The sequence below is a fragment of the Opisthocomus hoazin genome, chromosome 14 (assembly GCF_030867145.1).
Source record: "Opisthocomus hoazin isolate bOpiHoa1 chromosome 14, bOpiHoa1.hap1, whole genome shotgun sequence".
Lineage (NCBI taxonomy): Eukaryota > Metazoa > Chordata > Aves > Opisthocomiformes > Opisthocomidae > Opisthocomus > Opisthocomus hoazin.
This window is the reverse complement of record NC_134427.1, coordinates 101,135-116,614: the sequence shown is the minus strand read 5'-3', so window position 1 is coordinate 116,614 and position 15,480 is coordinate 101,135. Positions and strand designations below refer to the sequence as shown.

At 43.4% G+C, this 15,480-nt stretch overlaps 1 protein-coding gene across 1 annotated transcript in view; it reads left to right on the top strand.

Annotated features, from left to right (window-relative positions):
• The window catches only part of LAS1L (LAS1 like ribosome biogenesis factor), a 44,245-nt gene that overhangs the window by 23,170 nt on the left and 5,595 nt on the right, over nucleotides 1-15,480 (top strand). The window contains exons 10-12 of the mRNA XM_075435720.1: nucleotides 510-645; nucleotides 1,229-1,608; nucleotides 4,112-4,253. Of these exons, the coding sequence (XP_075291835.1) occupies nucleotides 510-645; nucleotides 1,229-1,608; nucleotides 4,112-4,253 (658 nt within the window). The remainder of the gene's footprint in view (nucleotides 1-509; nucleotides 646-1,228; nucleotides 1,609-4,111; nucleotides 4,254-15,480) is intronic.

The window sequence follows — 15,480 nt, the reverse complement described above, 5'->3', positions numbered from 1 at the left end:
GTCCTCTCACGGTCTGGCTCAGTCTGCACCAAGATTTTGCCAGTATCTGTGGCGGTCACTGGTCCATGTTTGATGCTTTCAGTCAACACTGAGCATATCTATTATGTACCGAGATCTCCAAGTGCTAGGAGTTCCTAGCTGTTAAGTCTACTCATGGCACTGCTATCTGGAATGACCTCAGGTCCCAGAAGCAGTATACTGCATTTGTTTGGGACAATACTGTATGAACACGTGTTGCGGCTTTCCTGTCTGGGATGGCATGCACAGAACGAGCTTGGGGAATGTCTACATCTCACTATGGTCACATCTTGTGGAGCTAATCTAGCTGTCAGTGCATTGGCAAGTCTCTTATAACAACCTTCATGTGTTTGGTCAGTATATCTGGTCTCGGACTCTGATTGGAATGCCAGCTTATTTGGGGATGAGTGTTCCAGTAAAAATGCAAAGGGATGAAGGGCATGTTTTTATGAGTTTTGAGCACCTTGTTGTTTTAATTATCTTCTTTGAAGGGAAAAAAAGACAACATTGTAACAAACAGGTGTCCATGAAGGAGCTGTTCCTCCGTAAAGTTCCTTTGCAGTGGATAAGACTGACTGATAATTGCTTGGAAGCTCCCTGCTGGGCAACACCACACCTTCTTCAGCTGTAAGTTTGATCCTGTGACCTAGAAAAGGGACAGCAAACAGTGCTCTGTAACAGTTTTGGTCCTCTCCCTTGTGATACGCAGAGTTATAGCTGCTTTCCCTTCCTTTGTGTCTAGTAGAAGTTGTGGCAGGTGCATATAAAGCCCTGCTTGTTGCTGTTTATCTCCCTGTTGATTCTACAAAGAGAAGAAGGAGGAGAATTTAAAGATTGCACCTTCAAAATGAAAGCAGAGATTATCTGGGAAGGTATTAAAGAAGTAACCTGGTCAAAAGAAAAGTGACTTGGTAGCAAAGATGTGACTGCTTATACGGGTGATACAAATTTAGCACAGGTGGTAAATTTTCACATGAAAACAGCAAAGCAGGAATTCAGTCAAAATATCCCAAGTCCTCAAATTTAAGCACAAAGAGGGAGTATTTCAGCATCCACCCACCAGGGAATAATCAGATTTACCTGTTAGGGGAGATATGTGAGCAAGCTGTCCTGGAGGAAGCTCACATTTAAAAGGCTGCTGAGCTTGATAAACCTTCGTCTGGAATTTTTTTTAGTTTTAAGACTTTTACGTTGCCCTTTTCCTTTCTAGGATCCTCACAATCATGAGACCTCGCTTGCCACTTTCTTCACGGAAGAACCTTCTCTATCTCGCTTCCGTTTACACGGAAGGAGGTGGCCCTTTGTCCAGCCCAGGCATCTCTTCAGACTGCAGTGAACAGCCAATTTACACTATAGAGAGCTTACAGTGGAGGGCCAGGCAAGAAAATCAGGTTAAAAATCAAGGGCAGACTGTAGAGAAGCAAGAAGAATTGCTGGAGGGAGATGATGGTGTAGAGGAGGTGGAGGAGGAGGAAGAAGAGATGGTAACTGAAACAAATCCTTTGGAAGGACTTGCTCATTCTGGTGACATGGTGGCTATTGCTGAGAAAAGGGCAGCACTGCAAGGGTCCTCCTGGCAGATCACTGCAGGTAAAAAATGACTTTGTAAGACTTGACAGTCTTCATCACTGGCAAATGTTACTTGAAATGCAAAGGCTTCTCAGCCCTCTGGGCCTGGCCAGAATTGAAGTGTGCTTCAAAGTCACGTAAATGCCAAATCACTGAAAACTGTTTTTTTGCTGATGTTCTGTTTATGTGCAGGAGTCATTTCTCTTAAAATACTGTGAGTGCTTTTTCCAGGAGCATGTTGTTACTAACTCATTAAATTTTTTTATCAGCCTTTTCCAAACTGTTTGATATTTCAGTGTATCCAATTGATGGGGCAGCATATGTGCCAGCTGAGAACGGCAAAGAAAATATGATTGTTTCTCGGATTTCTGTTTGTCAGTCTTGGGGGGTATTTGAGTTTGGCTGTGCTGGAAAGCACCGGTCTTATGCTTTTAAATTCCATGCTCCAGGAAAATTGCTGTCATGACATGGTGGCAAGCAAAAGAAAGGAGCAAGGCCAGTTTTTAGAGGGAATAAACAGTATGTCCAGTGTTTTTTTAGCTTTATACGGTAGCTGTGCTTTCTCAGTGGGGTGGAGGGTTCTGTAGCTAAGAAGATTTTTGGAAGAGTGATTTATGGAGGGACTTGAAGACAGGAGGAGGAGGTTGATGGAGAGGAGTTGGAGGCAAAGTGATGTTTAAAGGATTAAGAAGAAAAGCAGCTGTTAGAAGACAATGAACTCTCTTACCCCACTCCCAAGGATATTTTCCCAAGTCAGGAAAAAAAAAAAAAAAGAGATCTGTCTAAGATGCTTGGCTTGGTTATGCTGATGTGAGCAGCTTTTTAGAGCGGGACATGTTGAGAAGAAGGATAATTATCCTCTATTTCAGTGACTTTGGTTCAGATCAATCAAAGCTTTCACTAAAGGAACATGCATTGTGTCCTGAACCACCTAATTTTTGTGAAGATTCTGTTTATGTAGTTGTTTGTGGCTAAACTTAATTTCTGTTTGAATAAGATCTGTGTAGTTACCATCCTTAAACAATTTGAAACTATAGCCAGTAGGTATGTACAAACCCGTGACAACATGTGGTGTATCAACTGTTTACTAGGTTGTTCCCTAAAGAGAGGGCTTAGCCTGATAAATATGTATAATGGTAATTTGCCTTACAGCTGTGTTGGATGTTACCAGATGCTATTTCTGCACCTTTTTTAATTGTAAAGTTATAACACGTAGAAGGCACTATCCTACGTCAAGATTTTTTTGTTCTATTAAATGCTCAAGAATGCTACAAAAGGATAAACAAAGAAATCTCCTCCTTCTTTAGGGCAGTGCTTTTGGTTTTGAGCAGATGGGGTACACAAATCAGTTTCAGGCAAAGGGAAGGAAGTGGCCAAGTTGTGTGTGATTAGCAGGGATCTTAAATAGTCTGTGTAACTACTGCTGGCTCTCTGGAGTGGAGTGCCTTATCTTCTGAAGGCTTCTGTCTGCTGGTCTTTGCTGAGCTAATAGTAAGCATTCCAGAAATAAGTGTTCTGGTGTCAAGAGAGCACATTGGTTTAATAAATCTTATAGTCAAAACAATGACACATAATAATTTGTATCTTTCGTTTAGTCAGATGTGATGTAAGAATGAAACTTAAAGGAGGATTAACTGTGAGCTGCCTTTGAAATTTTGGCAGCACAATACAAAGGAATGGGCTGACGGATGTTATCAGTTGTGATGGATGGTTTGCCATTGTGCAGTTTCTCTCCCCCACTGGAAGCCAAATTTAACATATGTGAAGTCATGGAGAGAAAACAGTAATAGGTGTTTGTGAAAACAAATAACAGAATTTCCAAGACATTGTTATATTCTTTCTCGTTTCTACCTCATCCCAGCCCACCTGTCTGTCCATAAGTGCTTTGTTGGTTACTTAGGCTTCCTCAGCCTTATACTCTTCTACTTTTGTGGCTTCAGCTCTTCTTTTGTCACTGTTGCACTGTTGCTGTGCAGCTGCTCATCTCAGCGAGTCGTTAAGAAGCTGATGCTTAATCTCACTGGAGGAATGAGCTACTGGATGCAAAAGTGCTGTTTTTTATCTTCAGATGTGTACAAATGGCTTTTTCCAGTTACAGAAGTATGCAGAGTAATTTTTAAAAATTAACGTATGTAAGTCAATGTGTATGTTTCGAACAAAAGTATGCTTAAAAGAGGAAGGTAAATATGAAGGGTTGCTGTAGAATACTGTGGGGTTTCTTTTAATGGACATTGTCGCACAGTGGTTTGGACAAGCTGCACTAGACTGCATGATGTTACATGACTCCAGAAGTGTCCCTATTGTCTCATGTACTACAGTGACTTTCTTTGGAAGAGATAGTAAGGTTAGACATAAAATTAATTAAAGCCGTAGTTTAAATTTGGTTTTGCTGAGTACCTGAGATTGTTAATTTTTGCTGAGTTGCATAAAACAGTATTTGTGGACTTGGGGGGATTTTTTTTTTTTTTTTCCCAAATCTGTCTGAGGAGCTCAGACTTCTTGTTTATGTACTGTTTTTACCCAGATGAAGTACTATGGAAAGACTTTCCTCTTGGGAAACTCCCAGGTCAGACAGATGACCCTGATGGTCTCATGTTGGATAATTATTCCATGATGTCCCTGCTTGATCAGCCGGTGAGAGATGAGTGGAAGCCTCCCAGTACAAAGTGAGTAATGGTGTGGGCAGGACTTTGCCCGTGAAGCATGAAATGCATTTGTGTCTCTGTGCCTTGTACTATATGATGTGAAAACTTAAGGATGAGATTTCCTTTTTACTTCTATTTGACTGACTAGTTTGACCCAGATATCTACTACTATCTTTGGTATCTACTAACTGCACTTCTCATGGTTTTTTTCAAGTAATCTGTATGTTTGGAAGGACCTTTGCAGTGCTGGTGTAGTAGCATAGCAGTCTGCTCTTCAGACTGTGCTGACAACTTTCAGTGTTGTCTGATGCTGTTAGTGAGATACAGTCTGCTGATTGCTTAGAGTTACTAGTCTGGAAGTGCAGAATTTTTAAAACAAGCTACTGAGAGCTGGTGCAGAATCTGCCTGGTGACACACTGGGATGAATATCTTTAACAGGAAGAACTGTGGCCTTGCAATTAAAGCATTTGGGACCAGAAGCCTGGGAAGTCATTTAACCTCCCCCACTGTCAGTTTTCCCAGACTAGCTAATGTTGTATAAGAAGGAGAAGTCATTCTAAAGTGCACAGTGGTGGTGCATTAGTGGGAAGGGCTGAAGATGAGGAGGTAGCCACAGGAAGTGGTTGTCTGAAGGTTACTTTTGTAACACATGAGGAAGGAGTTGGCTTGACATAACTGGGGTGTTGAATATGCTGGGAGTTTCACATCAGGGAGTGTAAAAGTGTCCCTTCTCTGTATGCTTGAAATGGAGACTGTACTATGTTTCCTGAGGAAGGTCTATGTCACTGCAGTCTCAGTTGTTCATCCTATGGGTAACCCAGCATGAGATGAACTCTCTATTCCTCACCCTACCACACTGCAACAGGAAACTTCCTGCTTGTTTGTACTACATTAGTCTGATAGTATGCTTTGCATTGTTGATGGACACAGTCAGACAGAAGTTATTGCTACCCGTGTTGCTGGGACAACTTACCGGTAACTGACCTGTTTTGACACTGTCTCCTATAACATCCTCCTAGGCAAGCTCAGGAAATGTGGGCTAGATGAGTGGACAGTGAGGTGGATTGAGAACCGGCTGAATGAGAGAGCTCAGAGGGTTGTGATCAGCAGTGCTGAGTCTAGTTGGAGGCCTGTAGCTAGTAGTGTTCCCCAGGGGTCAGTACTCGGCCCCGACTTGTTCAACTTATTCAGCAATGACGTGGATGAAGGGACAGTGTACCCTCAGCAAGTTTGCTGATGATACAAAACTGGGAGGAGGGGCAGATACACCAGAAGGCAGTGCTGCCATTCAGCAAGACCTGGACGGGCTGGAGAGCTGAGCAGAGACGAACCTCATGAAGTTCAACATGGGCAAGTGCAGGGTCCTGCATCGGGGGAGGAATAACCCAATGCATCAGCACAGGCTTGGGGCTGACCTGCTGGAAAGCTGCTCTGTGGAGAGGGACCGAGGAGTGCTGTGGGATGACAAGTTGGCCTTGAGCCAACTTGGGATGCATCAAGGGGAGTGTGGCCAGCAGGTCGAGGGAGGTGCTCCTTCCCCCCTAGTCTGCCCTAGTGAGGCCACATCTGCAGTACTGCGTCCAGTTCTGGGCTCCCCAGTTCAAGAAAGATGAGGAGCTACTGGAGAGAGTCCAGCGGAGGGCTGCGAAGATGTTGAGGGGACTGGAGCATCTGTCCTATGAGGAAGGGCTGGGGGAGCTGGGCTTGTTTAGCCTGGAGAAGGCTGAGAGGGACCTTAGAAATGCTTATAAATATCTGAAGGGTGGGTGTCAGGAGGATGGGGCCAAGCTCTTTCCAGTGGTGCTCTGCGACAAGACAAGGGACAACGGGCAAAAACTGAAGCATAGGAAGTTCCATCTGAACATGAGGAAGAACTTCTTCACTCTGAGGGTGACAAAACACTGGAACAGGCTGCCTGGAGGGGCTGTGGAGTCCTTTCTCTGGAGGTATTAAAAACCTGCCTGGATGAGGTCCTGTGCAGCCTGATTTAATTGACCTTGCTTTGGCAGGAGGGGTTGGACTAGATGATCCCCAGAGGTCCCTTCCAGCCCCTACCATTCTGTGATTCTGTGATCATAGGAAGTTACTTCATGAAGCGCTAACAGTCATCCTTCAAAGCTGAAGAAATATGCTCAACACTTACCTTTGTCTCCTCCATCTTTTGCTGTCATGAAGTCTGAGAGCTGCTGTTTTAACTGCTGCTGTTCTCATTCCCTTCTGGAAGTGTACTTTTGCTTTGCACTCCTTGGGTGTTTTGCACTATCGGAAAGTCAAATGCAATGGCATAATTTGCAATCAAAAATGTGATCTCCGTGGTATCTTTTGAGGAAGTGAGCTTATAATCTTACCATCTTCACTCCTCCTGCTCTTTCTAAAAGAAATGATTGCAAGGATTATGAGATACTGCTGCTTAGCAGTTTGGAAGTTACTAGCACAGCCTCAGCAGGCTTGAAAACTCAGTTTCTGTTAACTGGGGCTCTGACAGTCAGCCACATTATATTGGTCCCCAGTGACCTTTTCAGAGCTAGTAATTTAAGCTGCAGATCTGACCTCAGTAAAGAAACACAGGTTGTCATGGAAATAATGGTAGCAGTCTATAAAGCTTTAGTTAGATCACTTCTGTTAGTAAATGAAGCTTATCCAGTTAAACCATCCTATTTAAGATGCTTTAATAGGTTCATTGTTTCACCCTTTGAAGTCAAAGGAGCTTGAATGCTGTAAGCTGTCATATCAATTTCATCACATACACAATAGGAGATGGGCTTTTATGTACTTTAATCCAAGGAATGCTTCAGAATATAAATGAATGGCAGTTGTTTTCTTAAACACTTGGTAGGATAATTTTCTAATCAGTGATTCTTTCCGTGTAGTTGATGGGCACAATCTAGTAGCTTCCAAAAAACATGAGTAACAGTGACAGTCATGCGGCCTGGCATGTTGCATTGGGAAGAACTCTTGTACATATTCACATTTTCACATATTCAGAGTTGTCTTCAGATTAGCTTCCAGTACCAAACCTTCCAAAGAGCAAGGTTTCCATTCTTCTCCATCCTCTTGGTCATGCTCCCCGGGACTAGTCTGCTCTTTTGTCGGTTCAGGCCTGCTGAAAGTGTATTGTTTCTGCCTGATTCATCCAATTGAAACATGAAATTAGCATTTCGGAGATTGCTAGGTAGTCAAAAAGAAACTGTCCTTTCCTATGGTTCTTCCTTCTAATGATCGAAATACTTGATGAAGTCCTTGGTTCCAACACTTCTATGAGAGGCAGGACAGACCCTGCCTCTCTTTATACTGAGAGGTTAAATGAGTTACCCTTTTTGAGTCCTCTTGAATGATGTTAATCACTAACAAGATCTATGCTTTGAGCACTGCATGAATTTTTTCTCGGACTGTGAAGAGAGCAGGTAAGCATTTGTCTTGTGATAGTTTATCATCCCAAAAAGAAGAGTAAATCTTTACCAGATGCAAAACCCTCCTTTTGATGCAGCAGAAGAGCGCTTTGGTGTCAGCCAGCCATGAATCATGTTTCTTGCAACATGTTCCGTGTTGGGAATAAGGCAGATTCCTGGAATCTGCAGGTCTACTTCGTCTGCAGAGCCCCGGCACTCTCACTGTAGTCACAAATGACAGAATACTTGATCTCAGAGACTTGAAATGTAAAGCTGTTTGACCTGATGTTTAGGTAGGTGAGATCACTGAAAAAAACAGGAAGCTACAGTAGAATTCTAATGTGCTACAGTAATCAGTACCATTTGGCATCTAGCCAGCAGGCTCTGACAAGAGATGAGTGGGGGTTTCTTAATCTGATCCTCGTTGGCTCAGCTGATATTTCTATGCACGGTAGCTCGCATTATCATTACGGAGGCTGCAATGAAGTGTATGTGGAGTAGTGTGATTCACTGTTCTGGCTTGTTTGTAAGCTGCTAGTTGAAACCAGCTGTAGCTTGTGTCCTTTCTGGCTTGTGTGTTGTAGGCTTCAGGTGTTCTGTAATCCCAGTATATTTCTTGGGGTGGTTTATAGAGTAACAGGAATTAAAAATCACCTAATTATTCGAGGTTCTGCAAAGGAATTCCTCTAGATATAAACTTTATATCAAACCACTGATGTAGATGTTAAAGGAGCTAGAGCTTGGCCATACTAAAGTCTGCTGTTTGAAAAATCCACAGCACATATTATTCAATTCATTTGTTAATAAAAAATTACTAAAATTACTAATAAATGTTTTATTGCCATTTTGCTTTGGATAGCAACGAAATCTGTGCTAGTGTCACAGAATCACAGAATAGTAGGGGTTGGAAGGGACCTCTGTGGGTCATCTAGTCCAACCCTCCTGCCGAAGCAGGGTCACCTACAGCAAGCTGCACAGGACCTTGTCCAGGTGGGTCTTGAATATCTCCAGAGAAGGAGACTCCACAACCTCCCTGGGCAGCCTGTTCCAGTGCTCCGTCACCCTCAGAGGGAAGAAGTTCTTCCTCATGTTCAGACGGAACTTCCTGTGCCTCAGTTTGTGCCCATTGCCCCTTGTCCTGTCACTGGGCACCACTGAAAAGAGCTTGGCCCCATCCTCCTGACACCCACCCTTCAGATATTTGTAGGCATTTATAAGGTCCCCTCGCAGCCTTCTCTTCTTCAGGCTGAACAAGCCCCGTTCCCTCAACCTCTCCTCGTAGGGGAGATGTTCCAGTCCCCTCACCATCCTCGTAGCCCTCCGCTGGACTCTCTCCAGTAGTTCTTCATCTTTCTTGAACTGGGGAGCCCAGAACTGGACACAGTACTCTAGATGAGGCCTCACTAGGGCAGTGTAGAGGGGAAGGAGAACCTCGCTCGTCCTGCTGGCCACACTCTTCTTGATGCACCCCAGGATTCCATTGGCTTTCTTGGCAGCCAGGGCACACTGCTGGCTCATGGTTAACCTGTCGTCCACCAGGACGCCCAGGTCCCTCTCCGCAGAGCTGCTCTCCGGCAGGTCCACCCCAAGCCTGTACTGGTGCATGAGGTTGTTCCTCCCCAGGTGCAGGACCCTGCACTTGCCCTTGTTGAACCTCATCAGGTTCCTCTCTGCCCAGCTTTCCAGCCTATCCAGGTCACGCTGAATGGCAGCACAGCCTTCCGGTGTGTGTACCACACCTCCCAGTTTGGTGTCATCAGCAAACTTGCTGAGGGTACATTCTAACTCTTCATCCAGGTCGTTGATGAAGAAGTTAAACAAGACTGGGCCCAGTACTGACCCCTGGGGGACACCACTTGTTACCAGCCTCCAACTAGACTCAGAGCCGCTGATGACAACCCTCTGAGTTCTGCCATTCAGCCAGTTCTCTATCCACTTCACAGACTACCCATCGAGCCCACACTTCCTCAGCTTCCCTAGGAGGATATCATGGGAGACTGTGTCGAAAGCCTTGCTGAAGTCAAGGTAGACAACATCCACGGCTCTCCCTTTGTCTACCCAGCCAGTCATGTCATCGTAGAAAGCTATTAGATTGGTCAGGCATGAGTCAGCAGGAGTTAAGTGCTAGTATTAAAGTGTGAGTAGTTACAGCTTTACTGTGGGTGTGGAAACATCTCTGTTAAAATTTAGAATAGAATTAAGAGTAGAAAATTTTGGTAGATTTATCATGGGATATAAGTTGTCTTATGTGCATGTCTGTTCCATTCCAAGTAATGTGATAGAATCATAGCCCAGGCTGCGAATGTCCAACCTTCTGTGGGAAAGGGAGCCTAGGTGAGATTATACAAACTCCATCCTTGCTAAATTCCCCTTATCTGATAGGATAAGCTTGATAGCAGGAGGGGTAGTGCAAAAGACCCCCAGAAGACTAGAAAAAGCCACCACGCTTTTCTGTTTCTGGATTCCTGAGAAATACGAGTATTTTTGGAGAGAAAACAGCAAGCAGAAACTATTTCTATGGTGCTGCCCAATTTTTGCAGCTGATATGCTTAGCAATAGTTTATCCTTGCTGCTTCTATTCCACACATTATGTGGTAACAGCAGTGGTTTCGGGTCTTTGGTAATCTGTATCTGTTTCTTTTACCTCTAATCCTCTGGTTGCAGGTGGCTGGAGAGGTGATCTGGTTGTTCTTTTGTTGGTCTCAAAAGCCCCAGCTACTTTGCCTCCTTTTACCTCCCCATACCAGAGGTTATTCTGCTGTAGCTTCTAGCATCTGTGGTGGTGAGAGTGAGCAGGTGGTTGGTTTTGTTGATTACAAGTGCCAACAGTATGCTCCTGTACTCTCACAGGGAAGGTAGGTGAAGAATCGAAATTTATCGCCATGACAGCATTCTCCTATATCCCAAATTCTTCAAAAGTCTGTGCCATCAGTATACTGCCAGCTGCTCCTGCAGCTGGCAAAGCACCTTGCAGTTTCTGTTGCTTTGTTATCAGCAAGGTAATTAACTGTGTTCTTGTTGCTTTTACTTTGGTTTTGGCTGCTTTCATTTAATCCCCAGTAAGTCTTTCCTCCTACTACTGTTACAAGTTTTGCTTGCTAGCCCTTCATAAGAAAGGCTCAGCTGTGGATACTGGCAGCTGACATGGAGATGTTTTCTAGATAGTGTTTCCAATGTATTTTGGTTATGTTCCAACAAGAAAAAGTCCTCTGTGGAGTTGCATCACAGATCCTAACAACTAGAAAGCAGAACCATGAAGCAAGCAGCCATGGGGTGCACCTGGTCCTGCTGCATCTTCAGCGTTATGTTCCTTTCTCCTTCTTATCAAACTTTGACACTTGTAGCTGCTTTTGTGATGCTCAGTTGTTGCAGTGAGCCATGTGAAACAGTTCAAGTCTCCACAGTTCTACAGCACTGGCAAGCAGTAGTGGAGTATTACGACTAAATGATGACTTGGCAAAGCTTCCAGTCTGTCCCTGACTTAATATCACCTCTTGTGACTTCAGAATAAATGTGATCTAATTATTTGGAGGGGATATAAGAGTAGTAGGAAAGAGTTTTGGGAGGCAAAACTCATTAGGAGTTTTGCAAATCCATTAAATGTCCAAAGGGGGTAAAATTTCTGGTCTTCCAAAACTTGCTTTGCTTATGCTTCAAGAGCAAAGCATCACAGTGTCATTAACATGGAAACTGGAATGGTGGTTCTGGGAGTTACGATGCCTTTGAATGTGCTTTGAGATTCTTGGCAGAATAGTCTGCAAAGACACATATATAAAGGATCTTAAGAAAAAACCCCAAACACAAAACAAACACCTACACGTCAACAAGTGCATCTGAACACAAGGCTGACCTTTGGCTCATCAAGTTTCTGATTCACAAGCTGCTGGCAGGTGGGAGGGTAATTGGGAACATTGTTCTTCTGTGCTTGCGTGTTTACTTATGCATCTGCTTTTGAGCATAGTTGGAGACAGGCAACTCAGACCTTTGATCTCAGCTAGTACAAACATTTTTACATACTGGAACTGATGTGCAGCTAAATCTGGACCCTAACAGTATGATGCACACTCTGGAAGATCTTGGATACATTCATCGTCTGTTGTCCCTGAATGTTAATAGTCTGGGAAATATGCATGGCTGTTTTTTTAAAAGGTGTCTTTCTCATAGCAAACTTGTCAGGGGTATTTTTCTCCCCTCTGTGCTGTAAAAAGCATTGGAAACTCAGATTTGTACTTGGTGATGAACAACCTGCAACATGCAGGTTTAAAAAAAATGCATAGCTGTAGAGTTGCTCCAGTTTTAAAACAAAATGAGGAAAATACTTATACTGCTAATTAGATGCTAGAATGAATTCTCCTAGTTACAAATGAACCATTTTCTTTATTTGTAAGCTGTTCTTTGGAATGCACTGTTCAATGATTTTCCACAGGTGAGCCATTACTTATCCATACTTCAGGTAATGCTCTCTAGGTTTTACTTTCTAGGACTTGTTTATGATTCCATTGCTTGCAACAAATGAGAGAGAAGTGATCCTTGCTTGAAAAGTGTATGAAAAGAAGCAGCAAGTCGTACAGAACAGACATGGCTATTGGGAAATGCTAGGTCAATCTGTTTGTACACAGAAGAAGAGCAAATATGTTGCTATAGGACAGAAAAAACTGTCAGCCAGTTGAAGATTTCCGGGAGGTTCTTGGGCTCAGGGCTTAGCTGAAGTATGTACGTTTCCAAGAATTTCTGCTCTGTACCATATTTGTGTAACTGTAATGGGAATTTTTGCTAAAGACATTTAGCAGAGGCCAGAACCTTGGAATAACATGGGTTATCTTCAGGAAGCAGTGCACTCTATGCTATAGTACTTGCCTACACACTTGACTGTGACCCCTGCCTTGACTTGGAAAATAAGCTGCTGGTAACCAGAACAGAAATGTTTGCCAAGGCACACAGCTCCTCTATTCCTGGAAGAGACAAACCAAATTTGCAGTGTAAATTCTTGCTCACATGTGCCAAAACACTCCTCTTGATATCTGCAAATGGACATATCTGCTGGAAGGACCTGTTTTTTTCCAGTTTATTTGGTGCTTTTCTTGTAGGTAATGCTTAGTTGTTTGGTGCTTGCAAGGATGTGAAAAAACATGTGGTGACATTAAGGAATGCATGACGGAGTGGTTGGTGTAGATTGATTGTTTGTAGTTTTATGGTTAGGACGAAGCTGCCATTTCATTTTATAGTGCAAAGTAGTAGATTTCCCTGTAGAGAATTAGACCTTTTCTGCAATGCCTGTACTGGGGGCTAGAGTGGAATTTCCATGGTGGTGCTTTGCACAGAGGCTTATACTGATGTTGCCATGGAACTGGCCATCAGTGAAACCAATTACACAAGCTGGTTTAGAAACCTTGCTTTAAAAAAGGAGGGTAAGTCTGAGCCACCAGTAAATATCTTGCAGTTAAGGTTGAGGGTGTCATTCACTTTTTACCTACAGTGTTCTGTTCACGTACCATAGAAATAAAAGAAGAGGAAAAAGTGATGTACACGATGTAGCTGACTTCCTGAAGAAATCACGTAAGAGCTGATTTCTGCTGCAGTGCAGTGCCTCATGATTATGTTTACAGAAGCAGAATGAGTCCCCACTAGCTGCTGCATTGCAGACCTGCACAGAGTGTATTGCCTGTTCTGTGTAGCATAGAATTATTTTTAGTTCTTCAACTCTTACTGCAGAGAAAACCAAAGCATTTTACGGAGCACATGCATAAGGAATCGTCTTGCTAACCCCAAAGTTCAGCCACTTCTTGGGTGGAATGTGGTAGCAGCTAAGACAAGCGTAGCAGAAGTATGCTGGATGAGTAGTACCCTGGAAACTTAAAACAGCAAAGGTCACACTTCCCAGTTTCTGCTCACTGTAGGCTGTTTTTTTCATACTGTCTTGAAAATAGTCTTCTGCATAGATTGCTGCGTGCCTTTTCTTCATATTTTAATATGAAACCATGTCAGGATATGTTCGATGGTGAAATGGCCATAGAGGTATGTAATTAATTGCTGCTAGGAATTTGTAAATTTTCTTGAAACTTGCTTTCATCAGAATTTGCTGCTGTCATCTTTGAGAGACCTCATCTTAAATAATGTCAGTGCCAAGATTTATAACTGCTCTTACATGATTCTTGTGGAAGTTACAACTCCTAGTTGTCCAGAAGGTGCCTCAAAAGAATGTGAGGCTTTGCTTCAAATTATGCCATTCTTCCTGTTCATACCTCCTTGGCCTCTACACTGCGTGTATTTGTGGCACAAAGGTACTGAAGTGCATTAAGGCACTGGTGATGTCATGACTGTAAAGCTATACAAGGTGATACCGGTTCAGAGAGTTTTTCTAGCCTAAAAGTCAGGAAAAAGAGTCAAAACCCACTGGCAAATCCAGAGATGGATTAATTTTAATTTATTGTTGTTAACTGCTTTTGATACCGGAGAAAGAGCAAACCTGTGGGAAAGGAGCATGGTTTGATATCTGGAGGCATGTTTGCTCATATTCTATTTAGGCATGAACAGGAGCAGGGAGAGATGACAAGACAAGGGGCAATGGGCACAAACTGAAGCACAGGAAGTTCCATCTGAATATGAGGAAGAACTTCTTCCCTCTGAGGGTGACGGAGCACTGAAACAGGCTGCCCAGGGAGGTTGTGGAGTCTCCTTCTCTGGAGATATTCAAGACCCGCCTGGACAAGGTCCTATGCAGCTTGCTGTAGGTGACCCTGCTTCGGCAGGAGGGTTGGACTAGATGACCCACAGAGGTACCTTCCAACCTCTACCATTCTGTGATTCTGTGACAAAACTCTGTTCCCTTATTGCCAGAGATGTTGGGATGGGGAGTGGGCTGGAGTAGTTACAACAGAGTCTGAAAGACCTATAACCTGTGCTTATTTCAAGAAAATCATGGTTGCACAAGCAGAGCAGGAGGCTAGTTCTAGCCTGCTGTTGAATGCTGGAAATAAAGAGGCACCCTTTGTCAGAGTAGAGAATCTCATTGATGCTGTGAAGAGTTAGCATAGTGGTCTAGGTGGTTTTTATACTAGAAAAATAGAATTGAGTTGGTTCGTTCTTCCTTATCACTTCTGCTGGTGTGTATCCTACTTCAGTGCTATCTACCCTGGGTTGTCTTGTATCAAGTGAGAAAGTTTTGTTTTCGACATTAGGCTCTGTCTGTCCCTAAACTAGCAAAGAAACTGAGATTAGGCTCAAACATCCACATTTTTTTGAGTCCACAGCAGTATTTTGCCTACACTGTTCTGTACTGTTACAGATTTAATACAGTCTTTTCAAGCGAGTAGTGCAGTGGTGCACTGCAGCAGCTGAGTTGTGCTGCCTAACAGAGCTGCTGGGCCCTTCCCTGTATGGAAGCAATTAGTGTTAAGCTCGGGGTTTTTCTTCTTTGGAGAAAGCTTCGCCCCATCCTGAGGGGGGAGAGAGAGAGGTTCCTGGATTTATTAGGAGATGACAGAAGGAGATAGTTGCAGTCAAAGAAGATAGTAGGGGAATGGAGAGAATATGGAGGCGGCTGCACGGTACAGTGGAAGATGTAATTCTGGAAATAACTTGTCTGTTGCAAAAGGGATTAGGATGACCAGTTTATCTGTTCTTCCCTAGTCTGGTCTATTTTATGACTATGTTTGTAGTTGAATTTGGTTATCTGCGTACATTCCGATGGTGTAACACAGTTTACTTGCTTCTTATAGTCGATACTTTCTGATATTCAGCTGCCTGATACTGTTTGCCTTGTGGTTTCCCAGTACCATCGAGAACTCTTGTGTTGAAATGGAAGAAAGGGTGTTTAGCTAAAGACTCCTAATTAATACATTGCAGTTAGAAGGAGTAT